Source organism: Dromiciops gliroides, chromosome 2 (genome assembly GCF_019393635.1).
Source record: "Dromiciops gliroides isolate mDroGli1 chromosome 2, mDroGli1.pri, whole genome shotgun sequence".
NCBI classification, from domain to species: domain Eukaryota; kingdom Metazoa; phylum Chordata; class Mammalia; order Microbiotheria; family Microbiotheriidae; genus Dromiciops; species Dromiciops gliroides.
Genome location: NC_057862.1, coordinates 431013343 through 431024814, shown reverse-complemented (window position 1 = coordinate 431024814; position 11472 = coordinate 431013343). Strand labels below are relative to the sequence as shown.

General features: G+C 45.5%; 1 protein-coding gene across 4 annotated transcripts in view; it reads right to left on the bottom strand.

Moving 5' to 3' along the window:
- Positions 1-11472, bottom strand: part of AGPAT2 (1-acylglycerol-3-phosphate O-acyltransferase 2) — a 41763-nt gene that overhangs the window by 12260 nt on the left and 18031 nt on the right. For 2 of the 4 annotated variants that reach the window (XM_043984180.1, XM_043984181.1), the window contains exons 5-6: positions 10890-10962; positions 7817-8022 (exon numbers count right to left, since the gene is read on the bottom strand). In XM_043984180.1, coding sequence (XP_043840115.1) covers positions 7850-8022; positions 10890-10962 — 246 coding nt within the window. In that variant the 3' untranslated portion in view covers positions 7817-7849. Of the gene's footprint in view, positions 1-6047; positions 8023-10889; positions 10963-11472 lie in introns of those variants that run through there. The other 2 variants (XM_043984179.1, XM_043984178.1) reach the window with 2 other exon arrangements.

Here is an 11472-nt window from a genome sequence, read left to right as displayed (position 1 = left end):
TTCCCTCTGTATCAAATTGTGTAAATCTTTCCATGCTTCTCTGTATTCATCATTCTTATAGCGAGGTAGTAACACTCCATCACATTCACATACATTTTGTTTAGCCATCCCCCAATCGATAGACATCTGCTTTGTCTCCAGTTCTTAACTATCACAAAATGTTACCATGAATATTTTCACATATATGAGGCCTTTTTCCTTATCAACAACCTCCTTAGGTCTAAGTCTAGTAGTAGAATCTCTAGGTGAGAGGTTACTTTGGCATAATTCCAAACTGCTTTCCAAAACTGTTGTACTGATTTACAGCTCCAATAATAATAATGATAGATTATAATGATAGAAGCCAGGCATCGTGCTAAGGGCTTTACAAATACCCTTAGAAGTAGATATTATTATTATTCCCATTTTACAAAAGAAGAAACCGAGGCACAATGGATTACTATGCCTATCTTCCTATAAACCCTTTGACATTGACTGCTCCCATCTTTTCATCTTTGCTAATTTGTAGGGTAGGAGGTGAAATCTCATAATTATTTTGAGTTGGAGCATTCTTTCATACAGTTAATAGTTTGCAATTCTTTTTGAGAACTGTTCATATATTTGCCTTATCTACTAGGGAATGGTTTCTTTTGGTCATATATAGGTATACACATATGTATATACCTATCTATGCACACAACACATTCGCAGGGCAGCTAGGTGGTGCAATAGATAGAGTGCTAGGTCTGGAGTCAGAAAGACCCGAGTTCAAATTTGGCCTTAGACACTTATTAGCTGTGTGACCCTGGGCAAGTCATTTAACCCTGTTTGCCTCAGTTTGCTCATCTGCAAAATGAGCTAGAGAAGAAAATGGTAAATTACTCCAGTATCTTTGCCAAACAAACAAACAAACAAACAAAACAACAAAAAACCAAAAGGGGCCAGAGTCAGATGTGATTGAAATAACTTAACACAGGGGGCGGCTAGGTAGCGCAGTGGATAAAGCACCAGCCCTGGATTCAGGAGGACCTGAGTTCAAATCTGGCCTCAGATACTTGACATTTACTAGCTGTGTGACTCTGGGCAAGTCACTTAACCCCCACTGCCCAGCAAAAAATCAAAACAAAACAAAAAAAACTTAACACAGATATACTCCATTGTTTCTGTTAATCATGTGTATGCGTATACACACACACACACACACACACACACACATATACACACACACACCCATGCATATGTATTCTGTTGTTTCTATGTTTTGGATATCAAACCCTTATCTGAGAAATTTGGTACAAAATTATTTTCCCCATCCTACCACTTCCCTTTTTATCCTTTACAAATCACTTTTGTCACAACAACCCTGCAAGGGATGTGCTTTCAAGTATTGTCATCTCCATTTCTGAGATGAGGGAAGTGAAGCTCAGAGAGAAGAGACATGCCTAAGGTATCATACAAGTCATGACTTGTCAGAATTAGGACTTGCATTCAGGTCCTCTCTGTCCCTTAGGACACAGGTTAAAGGGAGAGTACAAATTAGCCTGGCCTAGTGGACAGTCCTGGGTTTGAATCCCACACTGTGGGCAGTCACCACCTCTTTGGGCCTCGGGGAGGGGGTGGAGGCAGCAACGCACTGTGGAAAGCAAAGTACATTAGCATTATAGTCTGTGGTCCTGGGTTTGAATCTCAGCTCTGCCACTTGCTATTTGGTGACCATGGGAAGAAAGAAACCAGGTGGTATAATGGCTTTGGTGCTAGATCAAAATTCAGGAAGATCTGGGTTTGAATCCTGCCTCAGACACCTGCTAGCTTTGTGATTCAGGGCAAAGTCACTTAACCTCTTTGGGCCTCAGTTTTCTCATTTGTAACACGAAGGAAATGGATCCGATCATCTAAATTTCCCTTCCAATTCTCAATCTATGATCCTAAACCATAGTCTCTGTAGGTTGCAGTTCCTGGAGGTAGGACTAGATCAAGGGTTCTTAACTTGGGGTATACAGATCTCCAGGGTCTGTGGATTTCAGGGCGGGGATCTATTAACTTCAATGGGAAGAAAAACCTACATCTTTATTCCAACATACTTGGTTTCCTTTGTAATCTTGTGTATTTCATGTTATACATTTAAAAACATTCTGAGAAAGCACCCATAAGGTTTCACCGGACTGCCAGAGGGGACTGGGATGGATGATCTTGAATGTCTTTCCCACCCATAGTTAATGACTAATTCACAGGGGTTATGATTAGCATTAGTGGAGTTTTTCTGCAATGGAAAGTCATATGCTAACAAAATTATATATCCTTCATAAATTGATGTATAAGTGCAACTCTCAGACCCTGGCTCAAGTTGAAATAGTTGCAAATTTCCTTTGTTTTTTTGTTATGTTTATACTGTGTTCATAAGAAGCCAGGACACCCTAGGCTTCCTAATTCTTTCTCAGACTCTAGATACAAATAAAGTGCTTTGTCAATGGCTACTTTTTTATTGCCTACTATCCAATTCCCAAGCTGCCAAGCCTTACGAAACAAACTCATTAGGCACTTTTAGGTAAGGGGTCAAAGAATTTGGCTCAGTTATATAGTAGGGGTAACATCTCCCTCCGAAAGGGGATCTTAAGATGAGAGGGCTGAACATCTTGAGCTAGGAAGACAGGAAGTTATAATGGGGCTGTGACTTAAAGCTATTCAAGAAACCCAGTAATGTGACATTGATATAATGGGGAGGGGGCAGCTAGGTGGTACAGTGGATAGAGCACCGGCCCTGGATTCAGGAGGACCTGAGTTCAAATCCGGCGTCAGACACTTAACACTTACTAGCTGTGTGACCCTGGGCAAGTCACTTAACCCCAACTGCCTCAAAAAAAATAAACTGGGGAGAAGGGGAAGAAGCTGGATAAGACAGGAAGGTCCTCCCTACACCAACTCTATTACCCCATCTATGATCTATGGACATCTGAACTCCCTGCCCCCAGGCTCCAGTCCATCTTCCACATAACTGCCAAAGCAAATTATTTTCTTAAACTATTATCTGATCATCACATCCCTATTCAATAAACTCTAGTGGCTCCCTATTGTTTCTAGGACCAGACACAAACTCCTGCGTTTAGGTGGCTTTTAAGGCCCTTGAAAAACTGGTCCCAGCCTATCGTTTTCTCTTCCCACACTAAAATCCAGCCAAACTGGCCTTTCCACACATACTGCACCCATCTTCTACCTGTGCTTTTGCACTGACTTCTTTCATGCCTGCAATTCGCACCTCACCTCTCTCCCTACAGCATCTTCTATGTAAATGAAGCCTCTCCCCAACCTCCTTCCCATGTTGGTGCTACCTCCTCTATGAAGGCTACCAAGAGCCCCTTCACCGCCCCCTCCTTCACCTTGCAGTTGAGTATCCTCTCTGAAAATTACTCCAGTACTTCCTCCCTTTCATCCCTGCTACACTCTACCATGTTTTATACTTTTATCTGTGTGCGTATTGTATCTCTCCCCTACCCCTTGAAAGTAAACTCTTAAGGCAGCAAAGAGAATGTTGTTTTTAATCTTTATATCAACAGCACCGAGAATAGTGCCTGACATACAATAAGTGCTAAATAAATACTTGTTTGCAGAGGGGAAAAAACACATAAAGAGGAAAAAAACTGGAGGTCCCATGTTTTCTGGGGCAGCATTTCATTCCTGAAAATGCAACCACGAAGTAAATCACTGAAAGAAAACTAGACAAGGCTTATAACTTCTCACATTTCAAAGATTTTGCTGTTGTTGAATAATAAATTCAAATAGCTTAAGACTATTCTAACATCTTGGGGACATCCTGCATAGACGTCCCTTAGCTCCCCTCATGCAGTTTGCTTGGCAGATGGCAAAACAAATGTTGATAGATCATGGATGGGGTAATAGAGAATTGACCTGGGAGAGACAGTGTTCTTCTTATGAGGTTATTGGAACATCAAAGCTGTTGGGAATCTAGCAAGTTGATCAATTATGCTTAGTGCTAATTATCACTTCCGAAGAGTAGGAAGCCTAATATACTGGAAAAGAATACAAGACTTGGAATTAGGAGACAAGTCCTTAAGTCCTTCCTCCAACAATTACTAGTTGTGTGTGTTTGAACTTCGGTTTCCATCTAGGCTAAGTATTAGCAGCCTAAGTAATAGGTAACAGCAACATTCCTTACTTCACAGGGTTTTATGAGCATTACCAATGGTGATAACACACATAAAATGGCTTTTAATCTTGAAGTAGTATACAGATGGGAAAAGGAGGGAATAAACATTTATTAAGTGCCTACTATGTGCCAGGTGTTTTACGAATATTATCTCAATGACAGGCATTATCCAATACCTTTGATGGGCTAAAAGTCCCTAATAAATGCAGTCAATTGAAAACTTTAATATCAACACATGAAATCTGTTGATTGGGAATGGCAGGGTCTACCTAATTTTTGTCTTTACATCCTCAGTTCCTAGACCAGCACACCTGGCACTTAATAGGTCCTCAATACTCATTAGCTAATGGGTCACAACAAAGCTTAGTCTTATACAGCTGAGTGGTATACATGCATTATTCTTTATATTCGGAACTCTGCCAAGGGCGTGTGTCAAATAATCATTGTTAAGTGTTGCTTCCCCCCTCCACCCCGTCTTTGCAATTCTCTTGAGCTTGCGGGTGTGTGTGTGTGTGAGTGTGAGAAAGAGAGAGAGAGAGAGAGAGAGAGAGAGAGAGAGAGAGAGAGAGAGAGAGAGAGATTAAACTGAAAGGTTCATCTTTTGAAAAATGAAAAGCCCTTTGAGAGCAGTATATGTTAAATCCAGTGAACCTCTGTGTATGCTTCCCAGGTTACTCTCCTGATGGCAAGAGGAGCAGGTCACAAAGTGTGGGGTTGGGCAAAGGACAGAAGGAAACTTTGCCAATCTCACAATGAGCCTGATCACATCTGCCAACATGGCAATGGACAGTGGTGAGCTGTGCACATGGCCCATCTCTCGAGAGAACATCCCAGATGATGACCCAATCACATGAACACCAAGAAGCTTGGCTGAGTACTAGGACTCACCCCTGAGGTTGTAGTGTGTGTATATGGGCAGAGTTCAGGACAGCTGGCCTGTGATAGAGAGGGACTGCATGTCAAGTCAGTAATAACTGACTTTTTAAATCTTGCGTCTGATACTTGCTGGGGAAAGTCCCTTAAACCCAAGTCTCAGTTTCCTCATCTGTAAAATGGAGATGGATAGCAATACCTCTGGTGTTTAAGAACATGCAGATTCTTCCCAAGATCAAATCCAACTCTGTATGTAAAGAGTTGAAAAGCATGAGGTTTATGCCTGAATGGTCCATACCCATCTCTGGGGCATGGGTAATGAAGTCGATACTACATGGAATAAGGGGGTTAGACTTGGAATTTCATTGGCAGAGGGAACTCCCAGATGAGGAGACTTCTTCTCCCAACAAAGATAGGACCTTTTCTGCAACTTAAGAGTTTGAGACTTGCCTAGAGCACTGAGAGGTTAAGTGATTTGGTCAGAGTCTCAAAGCCAGCATGTGATGAGAAGCAGAACTTGAACCCAGATCTTCTAGACAGTTCTGTACTGAGGCTCAGAGGATAGAGACCTCCAGGAAGGTCTGGGTTAAAATCCCACCTCTGAAATACACTGGATATGGGAAGCTGGGCAGGTCACCGAATGTCTCAGTGGTCTAGGCAATTCTTTAAGAAACTAAATTGCTGATACTAAGATACTTTAAGATACTAATTGCCACCTGAATCAGTGGAGAGAGTCTCCTCAGGGAGTTCCCCATAAGCCAATGAAGTCAGCGGCCCACCAAATCTTTCAGTGTGGCATTATCTAGGTCATCCAGCCCAGGATGAGCCATCTTTCTGGGACTGCACCCATGGGCCTGAAGCTAGAAAAGGCCAAAGTGCCGAGACTAGACGTAGAAACTCAGTCAGGACCCCCCTCAAATCTCCCCTTGTTCTTTGGAGCCAGGGAAACCGTAAGAGATGCAGTGGGCAAATACAAACCTAAGCCTTTTTGACTACCAGAAAAATTCCCATAAGTGACTACCACTCAAAGAGCTTTTCAAATAATTGCTTTATGAAAAACAAAAATTGTGCAATTTAGATTAAACGTACATTTTCCACAAAACTAGACCTGACTAGCAGAGGCACTTTCCCAAGAGAAGCCCACCAGGCAGCCATGGACCCCATTTGCTGTTCTCCCAGAGCTGCAGAGACCCCAGAACCCCCTCTCACCCTCCCCCACTTCGATTCCTCTGGCTTGCCCCTCCTCAGTAAAAGTGCTATTAGATTTAAACTTTGGGTCACTTAGAGCAAGATACTTCAACTGTCTCTCCCCATGATAAATCACACCATTCCCATCCTTTTCTTCTCTGTAAACACTGAGAAAGAAGAGGGACATTGAGCTCTGGAGGACCCCTCTGAAACATGAGCATCAGGAAAGACCCAGAGTGCTAGCCCTGCCTGCCTTCCTCCCTCAGCCTCCTCAGCCTGAAAGACTACCCCCAAAAGGCTGCCTGGTAAGTCCAGATTCAAGGAAACATCTGACGTGAGCGCTTCTCCCTACACATGTTCCTCAGGACCCATCTGGGCAGTCTGATGGGGAAGCCATCACTGTAGCCCTAGCAAAGGAGCAAAGGTCTGGACTTTGTTCCCTCCGGGGTGCCAACCTAGCGTCTCTGCTATCAGAGATGACATTCAGACTTAGCACAAGAAAAAGTCAATGCGCTCACCAGTTTATCTCCTATGACTGGCTAACTTAAGTTAGCTTGGGAAGAATCCCAGGCTATCCACTGAACCCCCAACCTCCCCAATAACCCCACTAGCTGTGGGGAACTTTTCCTTGCCCCAGTCTTCAGAGTGCCAGCTTCTGTACCAGGCCAGCTACGTCCAAGGACTGAGGGCAGGCCCAGCTCTCCTGGGTCACAGAGGAACTCATTGCTCCACCCATTCTTACTTCTCTCCTTGGCCACAATCTAAGAAGCAACAGGGTCTCTTTATATACAAGGAGAGCATTCTGAACTGTGTGCCCTGGCCCACTGCTGTAAGAAAGCTAACATAAAGTAGATTTCTCTTCACCACCATTCACCCAAGTACTTCTGTCAGTGTACCAGGAATAACCAAGCAGGGAATTCAGGGACAAGGCTGTACCACCTCTGTGTCTCTGGGAATTCAAGCATCTCCAAAGGGGGTCTTGGCCCTTGTCAGAAGCATAGGCTGCCTGTCCATCCAGGGGGATTCTTTGGTAGCTCTCCAGAGTGCCAGGACTCAAGTCATAAGAGACAGAAAGGCTCAGAGAAGAGGGAAGAAGAAGCTTGGGCATTTTCATACCTGCTGTGCCAACGGCAGCCTGGAAGGACATGTTCCTAACACCTGAGTTGGACAGTGGGCAGAGTAAGGACAATGGGGTATGATGTTAACTTCAGAGTCAGACCATACTGTCCCCAAAAGACAGGTGGGTTTACCCCGTTCTCCCCAAAAGTCATTCATTCACCTGGACAAGGCCACAAGCTCCAGAGAAATAGTAATCTGCTTCTCCTAGTAAGGGTCACTCACAGCATAGGACCTCACTGCTCAGCATGTGGGACAAAGGAGAGACTGTGTCTCAGGGCCCAACATAGGGAGGATTAGGGGGGGGGGGGGGGGGGGAAGGCATAGTGTAGAAACCACAATCATGGCTGTCAAGGGAAGGAATGCCCAAAGGTAGATGGTTAAGAGAGCCTTCAGAGAGGGTGACCCAGAATGAAAGCTGAGGGGAGGCACCAGGGATGCGGAAACCATGACATTTGGCAACAGGAAGGGGAGGTGCCTCTCTTCATCCTCTCTCACCCTGGGCAGAGGGACCGGGGATGGTGCCTAGGGCTACTGCACAGGCTGCAAGGTTGGGCCATTGATCCCATTTTCATTCAGCTTGTCAGACAGTCTGAAAAAGGCCTCTCTCATGACAGAACGGCAGTTCTCTAGCAATTCTGGGATGTCAGTCACTGTCAGGCCTTCTGTCTTGATTGGATCCAGCACTTCTATTTTGATCTTCCCTGGAAACAAGAAGGGCAGAGAGTGATGTGTGTGTGTGTGTGTGCTGTGGGTATTGCTGCTGCTGAGCCAGCATGGATGCATTTTGGTGCTTTAGGTCAGGCCACTGCCTAAAACACCGCAGGACATGTCCCCTGGCTGGTCTTACTCCTCCAACCCAAAAAGGTCACAGGGGCTGCTTCTCATGCTGTTGTTATAAGCCCTGCCCTCCCAAGCCCAGTACCAGAGCTTTCCATGCAGCTTCTTGCTGCCACCATTGGCAGAGAAAAGATCAGAGAAGACACTAGAGTCATTCATAAAACACAGGCTGCTAGAGGGAGAAGTCATTTAAAGTGAGATTACAACTCTCTCACCTCTTGTATATAAAACACATACACAGAGATGAGACACATGTGCATTGATGCCTATAATGGAGGGAATATTTCAGAGTCCATCTGGACATGGGCTATGGTCCATGTCCCCCCCACCCAGGCTATTTCTGGAGCTTCCCCCAGAAACAGGCTCTCACAACTAGCTGGGCCCAGACTCAGATCTGGCTTCCTCTTGCTTACCCTCTTATGGAAGCTCTGGTCAACAGGAACAAGGAAGGTGAATATGCTGCTTTTCTGCAGCAGCATAGCTCTTGTGCTCTGTACACATCCAATGTGATGATTCACCTTGGCTCTTGCCAGTGACTTGGGCCCACCATCTCTGGATTCCTCCCTGCCCCAACCCCGCAAACATCTCCAGAAAAGATAGCACCAGTTTTGGGTATTGGTACAGCTAGACCTGTCTGCCTGATACCAGCAGGGCCAAAACCTGCTTGGAGGATGAATAAGCCAAGCTGAACCTTCTACACCTGGAGACCTTTGGGCCAAGGGCATACACGATAATTTCCCTTTATGTCCCTGGTGCAGGACTGTCAATCACTCACTAGAACTTCACAAAAATTCCTGAGAGGCAGGTTGGGCAGGACTTATCGGTCCCATTTGACAGACGAGGAAATTGAGACTCAGAAATGTTACTATTATGATAACTACTCAGTTGATAGGAATACACAGGTTCTAGAGCTGGAAGGGGCTTTAATAAATCATAGCATGATAGAATTCAGATTCAAAAGGACCGCAGAAGGCATTCAATCCAGTTTCTCCATTTTACAGACAAAAAAATCTGAGGCTCAGGGAGATTAAGGGATGATCTGAACCCCTATTCTCTGCCTCCAGAGGCCAGCTGCTTTTCCCACTACACCAAGATGCCTCAACTCTATCATTTTATATTCTTCTCCAAGAGGATGATACACCCAGGGCCACAGGCAGCTAGATAATGACAGAGTCAAAACCAGGACTGAGGTCCCCTGGCCCCAGGCTCATTAGCCTATACCATAGGGGGAATGGAGACTCGTGGGTCAAGTGAAGAGCAGCTTCCAAATTGATTAGGCAGTCAAAGACAGGAGAAAAGGACAGATACCCATTTCTCCTGGATTAGACTTTGGCCTAATTTCCCAGGAAGGCTGTGTACTTAAAGGTGTAAAGGCATTCTAAGACTAGTAGAGTTATCGGGGCCAGTCAGTGCAAATGTCTTCTCCAAAGGTCCCAAATCACCAGGTGCCTCTTGTTTCTAATGATTCCTGGACAATAGGTTTCCTTGATTTTTACCTTGATACTCCAATCCACCCCTTTAAGATTAAGCCATTCCAATCTCACTCATTCTAATTCTGGACAAGGAAGGTTTTATGTAATAGGTGACCCAAGCTTCCTGAACTTGAGAAAGGCAGAGGGATCCTGAGTCAAGGCTTCTTTACTTCACTTTCCTCATCTGCTAAATGGGCGACCACTGGCCCCACCACCAACCTCCAAGGATGTTTTCAGCAAGTGGGTCTGAAAAGTGCCTTGTAGAGTATTAAATACTGGCTGAATGGGGCTACCTAAAGCACCCAAAGGCCTGTCCCACCCACTTCCTGCTTGGGAACCAAAGTATCCTTTCCCCTTTAAAAAACAAAATGTGCCTCCCAGTGATTCAACTTGATTTTTTCTTCTCTGTTGAGCCCGGCTCATGGCCCACCTATTTGTAGCTTCTGGGCAGAACCGAGCAGCCAGCACATTGGTATGCAAGAGTCAGGATTCCAAGTGCAAGAATGACCACGGGACCAGTGTCCTAGCTATTGCCAACATCAGGTCAGCATTGTGCCTTCTGTGTATTAGGTCCCTAGGGGAAGGCAGGTCTGATGGGTTGCTCATCCTCCAGATTGTAGAGAAAGACCTTGGAGCCAAGGTTCAAGAGCCCTGGGGCAGATAAGAAAGACTACTAGCCTGGAGTTTGAGAGACCTGGTTTCTGATCCCCCACCCTGCTGTAAACCAGCTGTGTGATCTTGGACAGGCCAAGCTCCTTCCCTTTTTTTTTTTTTTAGTGAGGCAGTTGGGGTTAAGTGACTTGCCCAGGGTCACACAGCTAGTAAGTGTTAAGTGTCTAAGGCCGGATTTGAACTCAGGTACTCCTGAGTCCAGGGCTGGTGCTCTATCCACTGCGCCATCTAGCTGCCCCGCTCCTTCCCTTCTTAGGCCTCTGTTTCCTCATCTGTAAAATGGGGGAAGGAGGGAACTAGGTCACTTGTTCCACCATCCCAAACTGCGTGCCCTCAGGGATGAGGAGAGAATTGGGGTTTCACTCCTCTCCCATACCAGCCAGATTTCAAGCTGGCCTGGGGAAGTGTGAGAGCAAAAACCTTTCTATAATAACTGGCACAGGGGCTCAATAAAAACAAAACTAACTGGAGCTCAGATCTTCATGGTCAACATCCATAACAGCCAAGGAGGGAGAAACAGATCAAGGAAAGGGGTTAAAGATGGAGAGACACATTCACAAATATAGCCAGGGAGGCGAGTGAAGTACCTGATGTGAAGATTTTCTTCTCTGGCTGGTAGAAGGAAGAGAATGATGAATATACCACAGGAATGATTGGCACCTAGGGTGAGGTAAACAAGCCACCAATGAAAACATGCCAGAGAGAGACAAAAACACAGGGCTCTCGTAGTGGGACAGGCTGAATGGGGCAGGCCTCCCCCTGGCCTCAAGCATGTCTCTCAGGGCTACTCCCTTGGCAACAGGCCCAGGGAACCATTCATTTATAAGGCTTCCCCCACCTCCCCCAGGGATGAGCCTGAGAAAGCCTAAGCCAGCCACCCCATCTTCACCTGTTGCCAAATAAAACCCAAGCACTAGCCAGCCTACCCACTTCCCAGCTGAGTTTTTCCTCCATCATTAGTGGAGGCTGATAAGATCACGTGACACCCTGCCATTTCTAGACCTCTTTTGGGGAGTGTCTGCCTGAATGTGCCTGGCTCCTCTAGAAACAACCCCCTGCTTTCCATAGAAAAGATGTTCCCCCCTTCAGGAACCCCAAAGCCAACGGCTGTTAGCCAAAGGGGCTTTAAAAGCAAAGCTAAAAATGGAGTCCACTATCTTGTGATCCCTT